This window comes from Dromaius novaehollandiae, chromosome 12 (assembly GCF_036370855.1).
Source record: "Dromaius novaehollandiae isolate bDroNov1 chromosome 12, bDroNov1.hap1, whole genome shotgun sequence".
Lineage (NCBI taxonomy): Eukaryota > Metazoa > Chordata > Aves > Casuariiformes > Dromaiidae > Dromaius > Dromaius novaehollandiae.
The window spans coordinates 25,514,349-25,538,567 of NC_088109.1; the positions used below are offsets into that span (position 1 = coordinate 25,514,349).

The window sequence follows — 24,219 nt, forward strand, 5'->3', positions numbered from 1 at the left end:
CAAAACGTAAACTTCTAGATAGTTGACTGAGACATAATAATTATAGAATAGTATTTTGCTAAACATTACACATCTGGCTGTTTTTTGGTGATCAGTCATTGAGGTTCTTTTTGGTTTTCTTTGTGTTTGAAGATGTGGTCTTTTTAGAACCTTAGAGAGAGTTACCTGCCTTTCTCAACACAAAACACAATTTGTACCAGAAACAGCATTAGCGAGAAATTTTATCTCAAATGGAATTTGAACCAGGACATTTTCAAAGGGCATTACATCTTCATAATAAAGAAATTTGATAGGAAGTTTAATTGGACCACAGACAACCAGTGTAAAATTAAAATTCAGGGTGCTTTCTCTTTGGTCCATTGAAATAAAAGACCTGGCTTGCTCCTAATAGAGGTACTTCTCTGATTTGAGCCATCTGTTACTCATTCTGTGGATATATGCATCTCTCTCTACATATTTCTGTATTCTGTGTATTGCTCCTAGGGCTTGTGTGGGCAATCGCATTGGTGTTCATGTTTAACTGTTATTTCAGGACACTGGAGATTGGTGGTGGTTTTGAGAGAGATGTGTTCCCCCCCCCCCCCCCAATGTTTGACACAGTAAGAAGGCATAATCTGTAGGTTAAAAATATTTAGCTGTTGATCACTGTTCAGATATATAGTCACTGGTCTTTGTTTTGAATTATCCATCTTCTAAACAGCAGTATTCCTCTCAATGATCTAATCCTGAAGTTGTCTGTTGGACGTGGTTGGGCAGAGCATTTCCATCCAGAAATGAGGAACGTTATGTTTAGGAAGCAGACTATTGTTATGTGCCAGCTCCTGATCGGCATGTGAGGTGGTAAGAAACTCCAAGTATTCCTCTGAAGGTTTGCTCTGCACAGAAGGTGTTAACAGGTATACTAGGTTAGAGAGGGTTCGCAGGGAAGTGTTTCTTCCTCCACCCTGGAGACAGCCATATGTTACTTTTCCAGCATTTTTGCAAGGAAGCAGAGCCAAAGGTGGCTTAGGCTGGCAACCGAACTTTCCATGACTGAGAAACATGTTGAGTAACATGCAAATAGCACATCAGGAAGCACATGAAGGCGGCAATGACTGTATTCTATAGGTATGAAGCCTCCAAAACATATCCTTAGGAAATCATAATGTTTTCTAATGCTGTTAGTCTTTGCTTTTGTTACCGCTCAGAGTCGCAAGACTCATTTATTTGATAGGAATTCATTTTCTGTTTGTTTGTAAAATTGGCAGGATTTGCAGAATCTACAATCTATCTAGGAAGTTTTAACAATCAAAAGTTCCCCTCATTCTTTGTCCCCAGGGAAGACTGTTAGATAATACCAAAAAGTAAAGAAGAATCCTGATTACGTGGAAAAAGACTTTTCACAAGTCTCATGAGCTAAAAGCTCCACAAGAATTTGGTGCTGCATTGTTGCATGTCAGTCTCTGTGGAAAGCTGGGTTAGCTTTTGTATGCAATGCAGTCCTCTAGGTCTGGCAATAAGCAATGCTCAGTTAGACCTTTCATATTGGAGCTTGATTTGAATTTTCAAGAGTATCTTTTTGAGATTGAATGTTTTGGGGTGATGAAACTCAGTGGATCTTTCCTGACCCTACAGGAATGAAACTTCTGGGCTTCTGAAGCAGAGCTTGGTCTTGGAGAGTTACAGAAAGAATGTTTTGGTTTGTCATTCTTTTTAGGCATAGATATACTAGAAAGGGAAGTCAAGAAAGGATTTTATCACCTTCTCCCACTCCCTTAGAGAAAAACTGGCACCGATACCGTACCAGATGCATTACCCGCACTGTGTTTGACTCCTTGACTTGATCCACCAAGCTTAGGGAGCTGAAGCGATGTTACAGTACTGTGCTAGAAGCAGAAGAGCTATCATTGCTGGAACAGAGGAGGGGAATTAAGGGGTGGGAAGGCAGAGGGGTAAGGTGTTCCTGTAGCTGCCCAAAGCTTTGCATTACATCTGTGCTTGTCGCTGTCAGGGGTGGAGAGGGAGAGGAAAGAGCTCCCCTCTGCCGTTTGCTGGTGAATTGCATCTGGCCTGATATTTGTTACACTATTAATTAAGATTTTAACACATTTTTCTACTTCACAAGAAGCCTGTTAGCAGGGTACTCATTTTGCCATTCACATTTCACATATTCTTCATGTCTTATTCTTCACATAAAGAGGCTAGGATTTGCAGGAGCTTTCTCAAATAAACTGTTTCTATTTTAGATAAAAATATCCATGAATGGTCCCAAATACCTAGTTTAAAAAATACAATTCAGCAGGAGGGATGGAGACCACGGATTGTTGCTAATGAAAAAGGTTACTTTTCATCTCTGATGTACTGCTTTGGCTGAGGTTAGTAACAGAAAGGAGTTTATTTAATACAATACGTAACATAGATATGTCCAGTCCACTGCCTGGTGGAATACGCATAGCTGCTGCAAAATAGGCAATCAAAAATAACACTTAGTTGAGCAGAAGGACTGATGGTTTCTTGTAATGTTTGGTCACATTTGTAAGAAATCTGGGCTCAAGAAAGAACTCTGAGTAAGGACTTTGGGAGTATGTCCATAGATACTAGGTGACTGTTTATTTTCCTCTGCAATTATTACAGTATTTTAATTTGTGAAGCTTCAGACTCTGAAATTGGGGGCAGTAAAACACAGAATACAAATACAATCTGGTTGTGCCATAAGGTGATGGAAGAAATAAAAGGTTCAGTCATTAGTCTTTTCTACAAGGGTTATTTTTTGCAACAAGAAATTAAAATAACATTAATATATTAGAAATTAAAATGAAAGAAACAAGACTCCCCTGCCATCTGCTACGTAACTACCAGTGTAGCCCATTGGCGGAGCATCTGTGCAGGGAGAGGAAGAAGCCAAGAAGGAAAGGGTCTCCTGGTTGCGGAGCTGGGCAGGGCCTTCTCATTGTAGCCACTGAAAACAGCACTGCTTCTATGCTTGTATGCAGTTCATACAGGTCATGACCCAAGACAGGTTCCTGTTTGGTGGCAAAGAAGAGGTGAGGCACGTTAAACATACATTCCCATTGGAACCTCAGGGCATCCAAAAGACTTACTTCATTATTTGTTACATTTCATTAGATCAATCTGTGCTGTTAATGACCTGTCTCCCACACCTAGCTATCTGGTAGATAAAAGGGCAAGTAGGTATTTATAGGTGTTCAAGTGCTCATCAGTTCTGCTCCTCTAAGAAGCTGCACATGCATTTTTAGAAATGTGGTTTAAATTCTCATGTGTAGTTCATTCATATGTGTTAGATCCTCTACCAAGATAACATTGTCTAATATATTTATAGTAACACATTATTTCCACTCTGCTATGTTTAAATTCGTGCATCTCAACATTTCTCTCTCTCTCTTTTTTTTTTTTTTAATCTTTTGTTATCAGCTATTCTATTGTACTTTACAAAATTGTAGTAGATCCTAATTTGTTTGTTATTTGTTCTACTGCTTAGGGTTCAGTTTTTCTCTGGCTGTGAAAGGTATTGAGAGCAAAAGTTACTAAATTATCACAAGAATTTTTTTCTTATTTCTGAGTATGTGACTGGAAGTTAAAAAGATTCTCTCTCTAGGCCACTTAAAATTAGGATCTAAAGTCTTCCATGACTCACTCATTCTCTTTATTAGCAAGCCTGCAAAGAAATACTACTTCACGCTCTCTCAAGTAAGGCAAAATGGGGGGAAAAAAAAAAAAAAGGTTCAGCTTTGTACTAGAACAAAACACAAATATGACGTGCATGTTTGCAAGTGAACAAACGAATATGCTCACATTAAATGTTAAAGGTATTTTCACAGGCATTACATTTATTAGCTTTGGTATCTTCCTGCATGAGCAAGCAGATGTTGATTACTTAATTCTTGATGTGGGTATCTGGAGCATCCTGGGAAAGACCTCTGAGGGCTCCAGCATTCCTTCTCCACAATTTCTGAGCTCCTGGACTGTTAACACATTAACTGTAAGGGTCTGCACACAGATGTGTTTTAACTTGAGTTGTGTGTTTCCAAAACAGGCTTGGCTTAATTAGGTAAGATGGATTGAGAGAGTAAAATATATGTGCTAATTTTAGAAGGTAGACAGATTTGAAAATGTTTTTTTTCCCCTTTTTAGTTTGCCTTGGTAATGTTAGAATGCTTATAGGCTTTTGAAAGTAATAGATTGGGAACTAATACACTTAATTTCCTTAAAGATGATACAATGAATGTTAAAGTGCCCACTTCACTCATACTGGGTTTGCAGCTGTCCTTCAGGAATATGTTTTCATTTTGTTGAATGACTGTGACAACACTCTAGTGATCAAAGAAAACAATATAATTTAGGAAAAAAATCTTGAAATTTAGAAAATTTAGAAACAGTGAATCCTGAAAAGAATCCGTTGTCACCTACTTCTTAACAGTCTCAAACCAGTGTTAAAATTAGGGGAAGTAAAAGTCTAGAAACAGAAAGCACGGACTTCATCTCTTAGATTTCAGTGGATGCTAATCCCCATCTCTGACGTTTCAGCTGATGTTGGTTCACATTTCTTTCTGTTGCTCCCTGCCAGTCTTCTCTCTCTCACTCTCTTCAAAACGCAGCAACTCTAGCAACTTCTTTGGTCGTTCTGGTAAATTGTAGCCTTCTTTACTAAAAGGTATGCAGTGCATTGCGGAGCGTCTCTCCTTGAAAGCGGTGTGTGTTACAGCTAGCTTCACTAAGGAAGTCTTTGTAGGTCTCCTGCAGGTCTTGGCTAAGCCCTGTGTGTGCTGGGAGATACATAATCACCCTGATAATGCTGCTTAATAGTTCTGCTTTTCTCGCTCACTCTCTGTTCCTCTGATAGTCCTGTATGTCACTGCAGATTATTGCTGTGCTGTCAAATTAACTTGGTTTGGGTGAGCACCAGTCTCTTGGCCTGTTCCAAACCCAGCTGCTTTGTATCCAGCTCCCCTACTGGCTGTGCCAAGGAGGCTTTCCCTTGAGTGGCAACTCTGTTCTTAAAAATAGTCAAAAGCCATTATTCTCTATTTACCATGCATATGTATTTGCTGTTAAATGGGCCAAGAGCTCCCATATAAGACTGCAGTCAAGCTACAGTCAGGCAAAGCTTTTTATATCTCTAGTCTTTCCTCCCAGTCAGCTAAGGTAGGAGAGTTATACACAATTAATAATGTGATTAATCATGTAAGAATTTAAAAAAGAATGGCCAGGAAACTAAAGGTTTCTACTAATCCAATATACAAAAATGCAGAAAACAAAGCCAAAGAAAATTAAACAAACTGTCCTACTGCTCTTTGCAACTCTGCTTATAGTTCAGCAATAGCTTGTTATACATGTTCCTGATATATTTTACCTTCCCAGAAAATAATGGTTAGAATTTGTAAGAATGAAGCAGAAAGGAAGTGATCTCAAACTGATTATTACTACTGAAAGTAGAGTGATGTAATTGCTTGTGAATAAAGATTAAACTTAACTAGAGTCAGTATTCAGCTATTACACTGATGATTTACACCTGTAGTGCATAGACTTAATATATTCTTCTCCACAAGTGCAGTATCAAAGCCTTTAAAACCTCTTCACACTCAAAAGAGTAAGTTAGGGTCTCAGCTTGCTTCTACTTACGGTATGTGCATAAGCATCTGTGACAGTGGAAGCTCTTATCAGGTATTTCTTAAGTGAAACTAAGCTTTTCTTTCCCTTTCTAATTTTTTTCTTGGTATTTACAGTGGTTAACAGTCTAAGTTGCTTTCAATTACCCTTTTAATGAGCAATTGCTTTCAGTCTTTGTTTTCAAATCTTGTCTGTATTTCTCAGTTTAATGACCATTTCATATAGTCAGAATTTCCAAAGAAGAATATTTTAGAATCTATTTGAAGTTAGTGATATCTGGAAATTATTGAAATCCCTTCTGGTCTGCAGTGTAGGTCTGCTGTGTCCTCCACTTCATCTTTGTTACTAAAGATACTTGCATGGAAACAGACTATTTGTTCTTTGGATTTATCCCTTAGTTTTTAATACTTACAACTTGCTGAGAGTTACAGCCTGCTGCTGTAAAAAGGAATCAAGGAGAACAGGAAAATGATTGGGGTATTATGGAAATAAAGATGTTGAGACCTTTTTTTGTTGTGTTAATATAGATAGTAATACACAACTGAGGCATCAAGTTAAAGGAAAACAAAATCCTAAAGCTGACTATGGTGTAGCTGCATCTAAAGAGACCATTTGAGTAATAGCTAGCCAGGAGGCATGTACTAGCTACTTTGTGCACAGAAATGACTAAAGGCCCTCATAAATTTACATTATTTGTGACTAGAAATGGCTTCTAAAATTTTCCAGCTATAATAAGCAGTTACTTAAGTCAGAAACTAAGTAGCGAAATAGCCTCTTTACAAAGTTTTTCTGGAGATTTAGTAGCTTTATTGAAAGAAAGATAGGAAGAAATAAAGGCAGGTTAGTTAAGACTGTATTTTTGTGCCTAACTGATAGCGTGGGTTTTAAGTGTAATGTAGTGGCATGCAACTTATGGAGCTTATTGACACTATGCAAATGGTAGATGTAAACCGGAGCACTTCAAGAGAATTTTGCCTTGGTGCTGTTTTACTGAAGATTATTATATTTCAGATATTTATGTTTTATCTCATACTCTGTAAATTTTTGCATGTCTTTAGTGAGTTACAAGCAGTTTACTTACACAGGGCCAAGTACAAAGTTTAATACAATAGTACAGCAGCTTTAATTTGTGGAATTAAATTGGTGTGCTTTATGTAAAATCTGCAAATCTAAATCACACCTTAAGTCATTCTTTAATGTCTCCTTAGAATTTAAATTATGTTTCTATCTTTGGCAATTATTTAAAATGCTGATGTGTCAATCCCCAAGGAGAGAATACTTGTCTCAAGTATTACCACTTGAAATTTTGGGAAGCCACACAGATGTTCATCTGCTCATTATGGAAATAATGTATTTAGTTAATGTGTTGGTATGAAGAGAGGGGAATACAAATTATCTTGCAACTGGAGAGCCGTTTAAAAGTTTACTTATGTTTAGAGTGCTTTATTCATCTCTGCTAAGACATTTCTGACTAGGGGGGGTCCTCTGAACCTCCGTTACGTTTGAAAATCTCTCCACAGGTTCCTTCATATGCCCAACTCTTGTAAAGGCTGCGTTGTCCCATTTCCCAGAAGCTCTTCTCTTGCTCAGCTTCTGGCCAGCGAGAGAGAAATGGGATTCAGTGTCACTCCATCAGCCAGAAGAGTTATTGTTAAATATTTATCTTCTCAGAGGTCTGTGTGCGGCTCATTAGAGACAAGGCTGTCAAGTGCAGTCATCTGCCTTGCCGGCTTCTTGGGTTTGGATCAGAAATACAGAACAAATGAGAGAATCTGAGCCAAGAACTGGGAATAGGTACTTGTCTGATAATTTTTCATGTTGCACAGGCAGGCCTAGCCAGTATCATATACTGGACATTGAATCTAGGGGGAGATAACCCTACGAAAAGGGGGAGGGGGGGGGATTGGATTTCCTAATAGCAGAGGTGATCAGAGGATGAAGTATGGATGCTTAGAGGATATTCTGTTCCTGAAATATTTAGATCAAAATGAGGAAGGCTTTTTTTTTTCCCTAAAAGATGTACTGTATTTCAGTTGCAAATAATTGGGGTCTGTGTAGGAGTTACTGGATAGATTGCTGTGGCCTGGCTGATGGAGGAATGACTTTCATGTGCCCTTCTGGCCTCAGAAGCAGAAATCTGTGTTGTTCTCATATTTGTCTTCACATATATGAGCCTGACTGCTTGTTTTTGATAGTAACTTGTAGTTTGGCATGATTAATGTGCACAGTTGGAGTGAAAACTGAAACTTTTCATTAGCAGTATCAGGTGAGAAGGCTGTACAGAGGGAGGAGAAGAACAGTAATTATATTACACTGTCTTTCATCCTTCCATCCCATAGCTGGGTAGCATTATTAAAGCCTGTTTACAATTAGGAAGGTGATTGTGAAAAATCAGGGAGCTTTCTTTTTTTCTTTTTTCTTTTCTTTTTTTTTTTTTAAGATTGTGAGTAATATTTTCTTAGAGATATTATCTCAAGAGGAGTTTGAAAACAAGATAGTATATGTATTAGTTTAAAACAATGAGACATGACTTTCTTGTGCACCATCCAATACGATCCCTGCCTGGATGCCCACGATTGTGCCTCTATAGATATTGGCTCTACCTGACTGCAGTTCACAGCTCGTGCTTGCAAATGTCTACCGCGTATGCTCTTTCAATGATTTTCTGCAGAAAGAAGAGGCATTATGTTAAGTAGGAATTTGAAAGAACATTGTTACTTTCATCTAGCCAGTGTTACCATGTCAACAGTGACACCTATCAATGTCTGTTTTAGTGCCTGTGTGTGTGTTTAAGTGTGGGTCTGTGTGCATGCATATAAATTTTAGGATACACTAATATGTTTACACATGCTGTAAATTTTCCTGTTGACATGGTAACACTTTAGATATGCACACACATAAAAACACATGCAGAGAGAGACGATATGAACTCTCTATTCAAGGAATTAAATGCATTATAAATATATTTGAAAACCAGTGAATTCTGTAGTTTAGGGCCCGGGCTGTGGCTGACCCATGAGGGTGGTGAGGGAAGAAACAACTCGGCTGTGCTCTTCTCTTCCTCTCTTACTGCAGCACGGAAGTCCGTCGCAGCCTCTCATGGTATGTATCTTGCATTATTCTCCCACTTCCACTGCAGGCAGGAGAAGGATGGGCTTTGATTTCTTTTCATATTTTGTTTGCTGAGAAGGTATATCAATGCAACTGAGCATTTTCGTAAATTGATTTTAAGTGTGCGGATCAGAATGGCACAGCTGGGGGGCTGGGCATTTACCATTACTGTAGTTATTTATGACTGCCAAACTCAGATCTAAGTCATGTGTCACAGAATGATGGAAAATTACCTTCTGTGTGGCATTCCTGTCACTCCTGTTCTTACTGCTTCTGCCAAATTAGAGCACGTGTACAGTGTTAGTGCTTAGTTTCATCTTTTGGATGGTTACAGAACCCTTTAGAAGGCTGTGCTGCTTAACCCCAGTCTTCCTTGGTGCAGTGCTAGAATGAGTGGCTGCAGCCTCTTCTTAGTGGGTTCTTCCACTTCTTTTATTTTTGCTTGTTAATTATGTGTGCTGACTATTTTTTTGATCTGTTGATCATATTTAAGGGTTACTCTGATTGTTGTATCACAAAATAGAGGGATCTCTGTATTTTATGCTAAAGTTAAATTATGCATGCAGAGCTGACTTGAGTTTAAGTGCTTTTAAGGATATGCAATGGACACTATCTGCTGCTGCTACCAGAGGAAAGAAAAACTTTCACATGTTCTGCAGTTAGACCTTCTGTATCTTTCTGATTTTACTGTTCCACATTATTAAAATGAAATAGGACATCTGTGGAACAGCTTCTTCCATTTTGAAAGAGATGGGAAGGAAGAACCTAGAAAACTGATGGGAACAACATATCAATGCATACAAAGATATTCAGTTAAACAGTTACTTTTAAGTGAAGAAAAACAGTTGTGGTAAATGAAAAATTGAAAGAACAGTGAAATATTTGGGGTATTATTAACAGGAAGACAGTGACCTGCATTCCGACCTATGGGTCTGATTTGCCACTGCTTTGCTGCGGTTTACATGGGTGAGCCGTTGTTTAACTCCACTTTATTTTTTTCTGCTGCCAAGTGAGATTAATACAGAAATTAATCTATCTTTCAGTATCAGAGAACAATAGCAAGAAGACTGGATACAAAAGCATAAGAGACAAAGAAGGGGATTAACTAGTTGATATGCTTTTCACTTGTTTGCAGGTATGAGGAAAAGACTGCTTCATGGATAAAGTGCTGGCAAGACAAATGTCACACTTCCTGTACTAGGCAGCAGGAAGGGATGAGTTACTGGGAGAGGCATTCTGCTTCTCCATGTATTTTTAAAGCTGTTCTGTTTGGCCTGGTTCTGGTGACAGTCTTTTTCAGTAAATGCAGATACTAGCAAGAGTAGGTTTGTAAGAGCAGCGTTTCACCCTTGGCTGGGACTGTGCATAGTGCGCTTCATAAAACAGTTATTCATTCCAGGAACAGGAGTCATTTGAATGAGAAGGGAAGTATTCGCTCAAAGGAGAGCACAGTATGCATTAAACAGTCCAGGTGACTTATATTAGTGTCAGTGTAAAATGTCCCTGTGTGCTTTAAAATGCAAAGATCTTATGCATTATAAAGTCTGTAGTTGTTAGGGGAAGAGGAGCACAAGCTGTGGTTGTCTTCTGCCCTGTAACAACTCTCTTGATGCTCTGGTGCTGGGTTTAGTTTTTTTCTTGTTTATGAATAAAACAGTTGTTCCCTGTTGATCAGCCTCTTGCTCTGATAAGAGGACCCACCTACCTGGAGGCACCAAAGGACCACGTCGGCAAGAAAAACGTCAGGCGCCAGGGGCTCAGGACTCGCTCTTTATTTTGTGTGTGCGTGTCCGTGTGTCCCCAGTGCCTGTTACAGCAGGCATCTGATTCTCGGTTGGGGCCTGTAGCTGGTATGACAATAAAAATAACAAATAGCAGAAATAAATTTAGGTTTCTCTGTTAACTTCTTGCATTGGTATAAATGGGAGCTCTGTGGAAGTAAGAAGTGCCTGAGGTCCATAAAATGTAGAATAATGAATAATAATATACTTGTATATTAACCTTACTGTTACAGCGCTGTCTAGATGCTACCGAGGTCATGGCCTCACTGTCATAGCAGCTGTATAATTTTATAAAAAATGATAATAATGATACTTAGCCAGTTGCTTCTACAGTAAAGCTTTATAGCTTAAATCTCAGATTTGCCCTAAGCATGACAAGCAGAATTTCTTTGTACATGCTTTATGTATTGTATATCAAAAACATGTGAAACATGTGACATGAACAAAAATAACCTTTTTAAATGTTCCTTTCAGCAAATACTAAAAAAGAGAACAAATGTAAAGCATATTTATGGCATGAAAGAAATTATAAAAAAAATCACTCAATAGTATGGCCTTTTTATTGGGTAAGGAGGTCAAGAAAGTATCTGTAAACTATCTTAACAGTTCCATAAAACTACGTGGTGTATGGCATAGGCAACATCATAAAATTGGAAAAAATACTTGGTGCCTCTAAAATTGATCTTATCATTCCACATCTAATGCTTTTATCCTAGATTTAATGTCACTAAATTAAACTATTTTGGCTTGAAGGCTAAAGATTTTCAGAGTAGCTTTCAATTCACTTGGCGTCAGTACTCATAGTAAGTGATGATTTAGTATCTGGGTAAATAAAATTTGTATAACTATCGATCATATCTGTTGACATACTTTGGATAAAATAGAGAACATAAAAACAGTACTCATGTAAAATTGGGTCAGTATGTTATGTTTGCTCACAAACCACATTGCCTGAGAATGAAAACACTTTAGGCACAAAAGAAATATAGTGGGTCAACAACTTTGTCTTTGAATTAGGCTTCATTATTTTCCTGATTAAATTCCTACCAGCCCTGTAAGTTACTGCTGACACATGAAATAAATGTTTCATAGTGTATATTAACAGTATTATATACAAGAATTGATATGGAACTCTTATTTAGAAATATCTGGTTCATTCATGCCATTAAAATCTTAGCATTGTGGAGCTAATGAACCCACCTGTGTCTTTAAACAGGAAGCTGCAGAGACTGCATTCTGCTGTTTTGGAAATTTAATTTGGCCACTGTTTGTTTCAGAGGAACCAGTTGAATGCTGGCTGAGGCATTTTCATCTTTCTTTTCCTAAAGAATTGCTTAGTTTTCTGCCCATGTCCTTTTTGCCCACGGGTGCCTGGGGCCAGCAGGAAGGCTGCTGAGGAGGGCAGGGCCAGGCAGCAGTTTGGGGGGACCATCTGGCCTTGCACGACACCTTGCCGTCACTGCCTGGCGCGCTCCCCCTGAGAAGCGCCTCAGCTGTGAGCCTGCCTTTTTCTCCATAGTACAGCTGACCATGGAAATCTGCATCGTTAGCTTTGGAACCTTGTTTATCCTCTAAAGCACGTATAATTCCCTTGGCCGTCTCTGCCAAAGAAGCTGAATGTTATGCTTTCAGGCAAAAAATATGGGCAACATGTAACATCAGATGGAAGGAAAGATGTGAGATTAATGTTAGAGATAAATCATTTGGGTTTTTTTTGGTTTAAAAAGCAGCCACAAGTCAGAGGGCCTCATTTTCCAGTTGAGAATCAAGCTGTTGTTCTAAACATGTCAGGTTTTTGGGAGGATTGTGGCATTTCTTTTTCTTTCTTAGTTAATGGCATATACTGCTTTCTGGAAGACATAAGAAATATTTCTGAAAACTGATGGGAAGGTTGGAGCGCTATGAATGTTTCCTGAGGCAATGTTGCATGTCGTATTAGGAGGTTGTCGGGTGTTGACTGGTGTTCATTTTGACTTTGGGTGACTGATCATAAACAATTAGCACGGACTAAAATACCTAGATAGCTCTGTACATTACGTACAGAGTGAATTCCAGCTGACAGGGGATGAGACTTAGGCTTCTATCTTCCTCAGATGTTAATTTGAGTCACCTAAGAGGTGCTGAAATTTTTTATCACGATCAAAATTAATTGTGATTCTGTATAAGTGATTGTTGATAGCTGTTGCGTCATTATAGAATCAACTGCTTAAAAATAGGCAATATAGCCAAAATTAAACTTTTTTTTTTTTAAAGCAGTGTACTGAACTAGCGCAACAGTGATGAAATGTGTGCTCTGAATCACACTTTGTCTTGTTTCAGGAAAGCCTTAGTCTTGTACACACTCAAAGAGGAGCTTAGGAAGGCGTCACGAGTACCACTGTTGAAGCATGGGAACGGGCAGAGGTACTTGGGCTTTGTGGCAGTGGAGCCAAGTGAGAGTCTGTCCTTCCCCTCATCTGGGGATCACCGGTCATCCTTAGTGCTTCTGAACCTTTTTTTCTCTTTCTTCCTCGTTATCTCTCCCCAGCCCCCTTTTTCTTAAAGTCTGTTTCTTTGCCATGTAGTTAATTTACATATTAATCCCCCTGGGTGTAAAATAAATGAACCCATTAGATTGTATCATCTATGTGTAGAAATAATGATTTAATCAAATCACAGAGGTGTAAAGTAATAACAGATTTAATTTCATTATTAGAATCTCATAAAATAACTCTCTCTCTTAGAGGTATTTGCTGAAAAAAGTAATTTTCTTAAGTATGTTACATGGAGAACATTCAGAAGTTACTAAAATGTGCCATACATGTGTAATACTTGGCCATGTACAAAAGTAAGAAGTGATTATTCATACTTTTATGTGTAAGCACTCTGCTTCTTTACTTGGGTCATCTAATTCCCTGAGTCGCTGAACCCAAAACTGTTACTCTTATGTTTAACATGCTTGGAAGTTGTCTCATTGGCTTCAGTTCAAAAAGATCAAGCTGAAGCATAGGCTTAAGTCTGTCCTTATTACAGAGAACTCATTTGCCTGTATTTCAATTTTAATATGATTTTAAAATCACATTAATTAAAAAAAAAACTGTCTAAAATTAGGTAGGTAATTAAGATGTCCCTCTGAGACAAAACTGTTGGTTTTGCTGGAATCATTTGTGTTTGCAGGACAGCTTCTCAATGCTTGGGAAGTATGGACATGGTGCTGACTGATAGACATTTAAGACAGAAAACTTTCTTCCCCCCAAACAAACATCTTTTGTATATTTTTGAGGCAGTTAAAAGCATTGGCTTTTTCCAAGAGTTAGCAAATTACGGGTTAGTTGGAAACTGATGAAAAATTTCCTGATATTGGATTCAGCATTAATCCGTCAGAGATTTGAGAAGTTCCTTTGCTCTTACAGAAATCTGGAAAAATAATGCATGTATTTTATAGTATATAACTACATATTTTTGTCACCTGTAATCCATAACTGAAAAAATGGTGCAGAAGCTCCTGTTTGCAGATACTTTGTCATTTGCCTGTTCTGAGAAGGAATTCCCCACCACCACAAACCACTTCCCGGGGTCTTGGAAAACTCGTGTCTTACAATGTGTTTCGGGAGGCTTTGTGCCACTCTGGTCCTGGCAAGGTGTGCGTGCTTTCAGGCATCACTACTGAGATGCAGCCACGTCTGCAGTGGATGAATTCATGTGCCTAGGAAGGATCGGTCCCCTGGCTAGAGGCCTGCGTGCTGCAATAAATTATGCAAAGCCAAAAGAGCTCTTGGAAGGACCAGGCAATACTGTGGGGAGAAGGGGAGGAAGAGATGGAATTAGCAACGAAATATGGAGTTCATAAAGCAATTACAGCGTCTCTGCTCTGTGTGATAGCTGTATCATTGGTAGTTCCCACATGAAGAAACTCAGTCCCTTTCATCTAGTTAGCAAAAGCAAGTGTGCTGGTAGTGTAATGTGTGAGATGCTGAAGTGATAAAAAGGACAGAGATGTCGGACACAGGGAGGGTGAGAATGACAGCTCAGCTCTCTAGTCTGATTGCCTGGTACAGTTCTATAGCAAAAGGCTTTCTACCGAAAACGGAGGTAGAAGTGAGCCTGTGCTCACCAGCTCATGAGTTTGTGATGTGAAGGTTGTATGAGACCAGCTTACAAAAATGGAGAATTTCCGCAGTCATTGGGAGTATGATCTTTGAGTAGGAAAAAGGATCAGAGTTGCCTGATTACATTTGAAACCATTCATATCCAACAAGCTGAAGAAAAAATTAATACTTTGTGTTCATATGACAAGTTTTCATCACATGTAAATTGAAGAAGAAGTTGTCGATTGTTATTAGTGGCAAAGATGAACACCTATTATAGTCATGGCTGTTAAAGCTTATATGATATAAATCCTTGCACATTATTTTGCAATAATTAACACGGCACAAATCTTTGCACAGTACCAGCCTAACCTTATGATTAGTGTTCAAAATACAATAATACTGAAGTATGTAATTACTTTACTGTACAGTCTGTTCTTTAAAAGGAATTTAAATCCTGAAACTCATCATGTGATTCCTGGTGTTTGATTATAGTCCACTGACATAGTTGGTTGCAAGGCAGCAGTACTGCCACACTGACAAATAATCAGCAAATGCTTCTATGGACTGAGTATTTGGGTTTCGCTTTATTTATTAGCTGTGCATCTAATGTAAAGTTTAGAAACAGTAAGATTTTTAAATTGTTCATATTTCTATTTAATTGAATGATATCTCTCACCTCTAGTTCGTGGACTTTTTTTTTAAGTTGCTTTAAAGTACATTTAGCACAATTACCCCTCCAAAAATAACTGTCGAAAAACATTCAATGGTAGCAATTAACTGTTGGCTCAAATCACAGAACTCTTTCCCCTCACTCAGCCGTGGCTGTGGGGGGCCTTCCTTGGTCGCAGGTATGTAGGGAAGGAGGACAGTTCACAAAGGTGATGCCTTCTAAAGACCTTCTCCAGGTTTTTGGCCATGTGATGGCAGTAGTCCTATAACCTGCAATGCAGCCAGCTTTGTTCCAACTATGTCGGAAACAGGATAGGTGCACTGTACTTCTATCCAGGGGCAAATTAGTAAAAATTTGGCCTGCTGCTTAACTCCATCCCTCTGTCAGTCAGTCATTTGCCTGCTTGTCTTGATCAATAGAAAATAATGATAAAAAATGTAAACTCTAAGAGGATTGTATACTCCCTCTTGAGAATGCTGAGGAATCATTAAAAAGATCAATAGAAATGTTATTTTTTGCTATTAACTCTATAAAGGTTTAGAGTAATTCTTATGGAATTCTATTACAGCTTTATCAAGACTTACTGATTTTATCTTATTATGTTATATAACACTTTTTCCAGAGGTCAGTTAGTTTGGCACATTGGTAAAGTATATTTTTTCCTCTTTCTGCCATATATATTGCAGATCTTATGACTGAATATCTCCTTAGAAATACTCTCTTAATCACGAGTAATACAAATAGGCTTACAGGAAATCATTTTTAACTAAAATTAACCATATTTTATAAATTTTCTTCTAACACATGAGTATTTTGCTACTGATTTGAAGCTTACGAAGCACAGGAGTTTTGTCCTTTCTATAGACAGCAGGAAGAAACATTTGTAAGAGTCACTAATTTGTGAGAGTGAAGAAGTAACGGGAGAGCAGAAGGGTCACATGTGTGTTGAGTGAAAATACAATCTACCGGCGTGAATGTAATTTGCACTTCCACTCTCTTCAAGTATAAAAATCTCCATTTCCCTCTGTCTCCAGAAAACATCCTGTTGATCATAAGCGCAATCTGGGATTTTCTAAGTTGTCCTTTTTAGCGTCATACAGTTTTTGCCAGAACTTCTGTCTAGAAAGACCCGAGGCTCTGGCAGTCTGGCTGGGAAGAGCCAACCTTGCTAAGTTTCGCGTCCCCCCCCCCAGGTACCACAGGCGGCGACTGACGTAGCTGCCTCTCTCAGCCAAGGGAGCACGTCTGGGCCATGAGCCAAATCCTTTTCAGCCAGACAGCGGTGGTAAGCGCTGGACACATGGGGAGCTGTGAGCACAGCTCCGGCGCCTTTGAGAGGTGGCAGGGATGTGCATCCCTCTCCTTCCATGGCTGCACATTTATACTAGAACGGCTGTGGCAGGAGAGTCTTACCAAATGATTTCCTGAAATGTGAGAAGCCTGGGTTAAGAACCTGCCTTGTCCTAAATTCAGCAGGAAAGTGATCTGGGGTTTCTGTCATTGCAAGTGGGTGCTTTTCCTGCAGGTTCTTGTGGTTTTGCTGTCTTTGAGATGGGAAATAAAAGCATGCTTGGAAATGCCAGTGTTGTCTGGGAAATGTAATCTATGTTTTCCAGCAACTCTGAACTGGTAATAAAGTAACTGTAGCTGTTCACTCTATTTTTAACAGCTAAGTGTATGGCTACCAAATGAAGTGAGATTTGGCTCAGTACTGCCTTTTGTTCCCAAAACAACCCATTGAGCTTTAAGATAATAAATATTGCACAAACATAGTTATTATGTATTTTAAAAAAATGGTATGTCACCTTAGACTTCAAGTTAAATCAGAAACTTTAGTATGTAGCAAAAAGCTGTGCACCAGTGTTAAAGGATGGACAGCCATAGTCAGTATATGGATTTGATTTGCATATCCAGGGTAGAAATAGTGCTTCAATACACAACTCAAGTTTCCTCTTGTCCTGTTTTGGTGTTCTGCTTGCAGGCTTTCATGATTTGGTGCAGGCAGTTACTTCAAGTACTGGCTACCAAATGGACAGCAAGACATTCAGTTGGTATAGCATTTTTAGTGTTTTGTAATCATCCTGAAGCATCCTGATGTGTTTGCCACAGAAGAGATCCATGCATATTTTTTAGTGTGGTTGCAAGGTAAAATTGAATTTGCTTTCAGGCTGTTTCTGAAAAACACCAATATTTCTTTTGGTAGCTTGATTTTTGGGTTCAATATACATAATGTTGTATGAGCAGTGGGCTTTGGATATGTATTATTAAGCAGTGAGTTCAGAATTAGGAAATACGTATATTGCAGTTGGGTCAATAATACACAAAATTAATATAGGGAGAAGGGTCCACCCCACTCCTAATCTTCTTTCTTGTTTGAAGACATCTATTTGCATGCTCTCTATTTTTATCCCATACTTGAGGGATTGCTGTACTAGTTTAATGAAGCCATATGTTTTTCCTCGGACTCCTTTTCATTGTGCAGAGTGCCAGATTGAGCTAATTTACCCACCTATTTTATTGAGAGAAATTGTTGGCCATGGTACTAGGAACCTCCTTATCTCTTCCTCAATGGAATTTGTATTTTCTGTAATTTCTAACTGTGAAATCACAAGAAACCATGTGATTATACAGTATACAGAAGAGTTTTAGCTCACTGTTTTCCTGTTTACTCTCTTTTGCAATCCTAGAGCAAGTTGTAAACTCAAGTAAAGGGACAAAACAGAAATTCTGAGATTATCATCCTCAGTCATCACTGAGGATGCAAAAGAGTGAAACTCCTTAGGATGCCAGCTAATTCACCTCTGAGCCTCTCAGTGTGCAGCCAGCATTTTTGAAATCCTTTTTTAGTGATCTGCTTTTTACCGGCTTCAGATTTGCATAGTATGACTACTTGAACAACCTGCTTAATAAAAGGCAAAACTGCCTCCTGCAACCTGAATCTTGAAAAGTGACTGCAATTCTGGAAAGTTACTTTAAAAACACTGAATCTAAACTGACTTCATAACCAAAAGCTCTGATGCTACTAATTGCTGGCTGAGGGCAGGTGACTAGAAGGACTTCAGAAGACTACAGACCACTGCAGTAACAGTGGTGAATACCCTGCTGTTCGAGCATACTAATTATAATATTGCTCTTCTGAAGAGCACCCTTACTACTTAGTGACTCAGATGTGAGTACAGTGGCTTTTAACAATAATGTACCAATATATCACATTTCTTACAGAAGCACTTAAAGGTGTAGCTATAGGTTAATGCACTGAGCAATGGACGAAGACGGCTGGGAGGGTCTAATTGTGGTGCTGACTTTTCCACTGATTTATGAAAACTTAAGAAGGAAAATTGTCTAGTTCATTCCTTAGATTTCTGAGCCAGTAAAGCAAGAATAATACTGTTGACCAGGAATAACTAATAAAAGTGTTTTTCCTTGAAATTGACAAAATTATACAATAAACCCATGACTACTGCAAATTTTATATGTTGTTTGTGTGTGTATATATACAGTTCTTGTACTCTATGTACTGTATGTATACATGGTACACACATGCGTGTGTGTGTGTATATATATATATACATATATATATATATATATGTAACGGCACTGAAAAGGGAAAGTAAAAGGGGAAAAGCTCTGCAGTAGCATGAAGAGATACCATGGAAGCACTTAAGAAAAGAAATTATCCTTTTAAAATTGGAGGATGCATGACAGCATTGCTTGAGTAGGAATGTGTCCATTTTGAGGTTAGTATCCCTGCTCTAGCATGGGATTAGAATGACTATAAGGGGTTATACCTGCATCTGAAGGGTGGTATCTTCACTTCAGTGTTCCCCCTTGCAAAATGCTGTGACACTGATGGTTTAATGTTTATAAAAATGCAGAATGGTGTTATGTGAACACCATCCCCATATTCTTCATCATTTCCTTCCTCGTGGTTTTGGGCTTCTCTCATGTAAGTGTTGAGGCAGTATTATCTTGCTTAGCCTGTAAAATTAAACTGGCATTTCAGACTCAGGAGTCTATAACCTGGCTAAAGGAGCGGCACTACGGAACTGGAACAGCGACTGTCCGTTTTTCTGGTACCTCTGATGCAAAGGTGACAAACCTCTTCCATATTATGTGCCAGAAGAACTTGCCTGTGTCACACCGTGGACTGAAAACATTCCCCGTGTCAGGTGCTTGGCGAAAGATTTCAGCGCGTAATAGTTGTCCTTTCTCTTATCTTCTCCCCCTCCTTTTCTTAGTGCATGCAACAGCTTGTTTTCCGAGGGTGTAATGGGGGCGTGGGGTGAAGGGCTGCAGGTGCTGCAGGTTCCCAGGCCGGAGCCGTGATGTGGCATTGCTGTGCGTTCCCCTCCCTCCTTGGAAGCCCCTGTCACCGACGCAGGGGTTGAGAAAGGAAATGCCATGGACTCAGGTAGGTTTTAATTACATTCGCCTTTCAGCTCAAATTTGAAGTTAGCTCGCAGTGTATTGACCTGTTGAATTATTTTATTCTCATTTTGTTTAACTTCTTTCTGAATAGAATACAGAATATAGCTTCTGTTGGCTATATAAAGGAAAAAAAAAAGACTTAGTGGATGACTGTGTGCATATGCAATAATATATTTATTCCCATGCAAATCATTTCTTTGCCAAACAGACCAGCAAAACCAAAAAAATACTGGGATAGCAATAAAATAAAAATCTGGATTGAAGCAAGATTTCATTTATTGGCCAGGCAGCTGTGAGCCTGAGGCACGGTGCACCATTTAGCTTGGCAGGAGGTTTCTAATCCTGCAATGCATGACTTGTTTTGCGAGCACAGTGATCTCTGCTAGTTGTTGCCCTCTCAAGCTGCATGAAGACCCCTGCGTGTGCCAGGAGCAGCGACACCCAGCTGGCGGTGTCTGAGCCTCTGACCCTCCCTGGCATTCGCCTGTGCCTCTTTTCATGTCACACTCTCACATGAGTTTTCTCCATTACACGAATAAAGGTCAAATTTCTGACATCATGCTGGTACTTGGGTTATATATCTCTTGATTTGCAGGTATTTGCCTTTGCAAAGGTTTTTCAGGCTCTAAAGGAGTTATCTCAACTCTGAAAGAAGATATGCGATAGAGTAGTTAAATACAGCAAAGATGAAGCAGTATTTCCCAGTGTAATTAGTAATGAGATGTTCCTTTAGCCTAAAATGATATATATTGGGAATGTAAACATTTGTTTCAGAGCTCTCCGTTCTACTGTGAGAAGAATCCGTTAAAATAAAGCATGACCTTTGAAGGGGTATTGTCTCTCATGTTAAAGGATTATTTTGCTTGTTTAAAACTAGAGAATTTGAAAACTTGATAGGGAAAAATCCCTAAACCATGGCAGATGTGATTCCTTTTCAGAAGTTAATGAACTGTTAAATTTTATAGTTCAATATGAATTCTTTTTATTCTTCCCCCCATTATTGAGCCTTTGAACATACTTTTTCTTTCTTTAATAACAATGTACATATAGGTAATGTACATATAGGTACAGTTATATATTTCTGCTAAAAAAGTCACCAAGTGAAAGAAACTTCTTCTGGCCAGTTAGTGAGGTGCTAAAGAGACTGAATACAAGAAAGAGCCGTGTGAAAATTATGAGACTCATTGACACTACACAGCTATTTGATAGGTATCATGCAGTTTCCTACAGAGAACAGAAGTCTGTGTAGTTTTGAAATGAAAGAAGCCTTAGACAGAAGCTTCAGATGTCTTTATTAAACTTCAACTGGGCTTTTAAATTTTTTTTCCCATGCTTTTAATAATGGAGTTGTGTTGTATGTTGCTTTACTCTTAGACTGCTGAAAGCCGTTTGTGACTGCACTGGTTCCATAACAAACTGAATCTCACAAATCTAAGCTAGGAAACTTTTTAATTTTTTTTCCCCCTCTTTAGAATGCCTAATCCAAGAATCTGGTGAGTAGCAATGATTTGCAGTTGCCTCTTGGAAGTTTTGCTCTCTGAATGTATCTACACCTGTGTGAAAGCAAATGAAGAGGAAAACACATAATAGAAGAAGAAAAAGTTGTGTTGTGTGGCCAACGCAGTGAGATGAAACTGCACTCTTGGTGGGGGCCTGGAAAGATTAATTATAAAATTACCATTGTATCGAGCTCAGTCTAATACCAGCTGCACGATACCATTTATCTGCATTCTTTATCAGTATATATCTAATCCACACTTACTGCTTATAATACTTTCTTTTTAATATTTATCTCTGTTCTACAGATATTTTACTTAGTTTTATAGCTCACAGTTAGTAGCAGAGTGATTTACTTGTAAGGTGGAGTTCATAAGCTAAGACACAGCTGATTTCCTTCCTTTCTGTAGTCCTCCCTTGTGGATAGATACATAATGGTGTGCTGTGCATTGCAGAAGATACAACCAGCCTATTTATTTTTCATGTTGTGGGAGTTCCTGTAAAGCATGAGCTGGGCTTCAGGTTTTTACTTGTCTCCTTTTCTAGGGTTTGATGCCTATTTTACCTCGCGTACCCTGGAGAACAACAGAAGGAACGTGTGGTTTGCAGAGTACTGGGAGGAGAACTTCAACTGCAAGTTAACGATCAGTGGATCAAAAAAGGAAGACACAGATCGTAAATGCACAGGTAACTTCTTTCACTTCACCCTTCTCATGCTACTCTACGTGGACTGCATAGCTGATGCAAGGAAGCTTGGTTGGAGACGGATTGAAAAAATAAATTGAATTTTGGTAGGTTGTAGAGAAAATGGAACAGCAGCATAAGCTTTACAGGGCAAGAGCAGTAGATGGGGAGAGACAAAAATACATTCTTTTATTTCTTCTCTTTATGCCTGTCCATCCAGCAGGAAAATCAGTATTTTTCATGGGGCCTAGAAGTATTTTTATTTGAGTATAGGGTGACTTTGGGGAGGTCTTTGTTTATTTTAAATAGAGTATATCTTCACAACTTTTATCTTATTGCCTGTGTGAAAATCATGAAGTGGCTGCCTACTGTGTTAAAGCACTATCTGCTTACGATTCAGAAGAATGATTGTATACTAAGTATGTGCTTTTGAATTTAATTTTTTGGGGAAATGCTCCTATAGGAATGTATCATCACAAAATTAAATGTTTTAATTTTAGATGACATAAAATTGTTGATCAGATTTTTGTTCTCATTAATGTTATTTAAAAAATGGGAGTTAAATACATTCTTGCTGCCTCTACGTAGTAATACAGAAAACCCAACGTCTGCCTTTGTAACCATGACCTTTTGTAGCGTCTTGTTCGAGCTTCATTATTTTCTGGTGACTACCAGATTCACTCCTCTTTACCTCTTATGAGCTATCTCTTACCATTCTAAAATATATTCGAAGTATAATATTTTCCAGGCAATTCTGTTTCTGATCACGTGCAGATTCAGGGAACTTGTTTTAGTTAGAACTGCCACAGTAACAGTGGCAGTGATTTCATAATGATTTGTGGCTTCTCTTCTTCCTCAAGATAGCACATTTCTTAACCTAACTGGGGATGTTTAGAGGTTGATAAACCATTCATAAGTATTATTCTTCTGCTGAACTGAGTCTGGATAATAGTTTTCAATGATATTCTCAGAGTAGACTAGGAACTATTGCATGGTCTGCCTGCAAATGCTACAGGGTCATCCAGCTATGCTGAGAAGCCAGTGCTAACGGTGGCTGGAATGCACCCAGAGATGTCTCAGCTAAGAAGCTGACGGCAAATTCTTGATTGAAACAACTGAATCTTCAAGAATGCTTTTGATTTTGAAAATGTTAGTTTTTTTAATGAGTTATGAACTTAGCAGCACCACTATCCTCATGATGCAGCGTGATACAGTTCATTGGACTAAAGTACCTGTTTTGAAAAGAAATGATGTGAGGCACACGTATTCCTGGAGCTACTCAGGCATGGGCCTGACCAAGTGCTATCAAATGATCAATAGAAACAATAGAAGCATTGCCAGTTTATCTTATGATGAATTAAGGTGTTAGACTGAGGGGATCTTGTCTACAAAAAGTATTTCTAAAGCGCAAAAATTTAGGGAGTCTGTCCTCAGACTGCTGATCCCATAGTGAGCCTTGATTTGAAGCATAAACATCCTTAGTATGTTGAACTGGAATATTTGCTCAGGGCTTAAAATGCAGTGCATGATTTTCAGCCAGAAAGTAAGTTTAACCACATTTTTGCTAATAATTTCATCCATTTTAAAGTTGCAAGTCTGGGAATAAAAGCAGCAGTTCATTGTACTAATAAGAGTGACAGACTGATGCAGATTGAGATGGCTCAATTAGCTTGAGTCGTGCATTGATAAAAACACTCCTACATTTCCCAAAGGGCTCCCCAAGCTTTATAATTACATTCCTTAGAAATAGGCAGGCAGTTTCCTGTCTCCATGATTTGTGTAGAGCTAGCTTTGACATTAAAAATGGCCAACTGTATTACAGACTTTTCACAGAAGGTTTTCTTTAGGGTTTGCATGGACTTACAAATCATGTTAGTTATCTGATATCTCCTGTATGAGATAAGTAAAGCTGTTTGATTATTAAGATAGTAAAGGCATAAGATATCCTTGCCCCTGCCACTCCCCTTTTCATAGCAGTAGCTTAAAGCGTTGTGCTGAATAATTGTGCTGGATTTTGATCAAAGGAAATGAGTTCATAGCACAATATATTTCACTTTGGTTGAAACTTTACATGGTCTGCTTTTGGTTTCAATTCCTGGAGGGCAGTGGGAGTGTTGTGCATAGGAACAGTGCAGTTACAGGTGGGAATATGTTGCCAGTAAATGTGGCATTTGGAAACTCCCTCTGAAGGTTGGAATTTGACCAGCAATCACTAAAATATCTTTAAGACAATTTCAAAAATGTCTGCTGCCCTTATTGTTTATGCCTTTATCTTATTACAAAAGAGGGTGAATCACTTGCCATCTGTACTTTGTGATGTGAACACAGAAGTGGCATTCTGCCTTCCCTCAGCATAGGTTCAGCAGAAATA

General features: G+C 38.6%; 1 protein-coding gene across 5 annotated transcripts in view; it reads left to right on the plus strand.

Moving 5' to 3' along the window:
- The window catches only part of GRM7 (glutamate metabotropic receptor 7), a 331,316-nt gene that overhangs the window by 175,484 nt on the left and 131,613 nt on the right, over positions 1-24,219 (plus strand). For all 5 annotated transcript variants that reach the window (XM_026099684.2, XM_026099685.2, XM_026099683.2 and 2 more), the window contains exon 5: positions 21,711-21,851. In XM_026099684.2, coding sequence (XP_025955469.2) covers positions 21,711-21,851 — 141 coding nt within the window. The remainder of the gene's footprint in view (positions 1-21,710; positions 21,852-24,219) is intronic.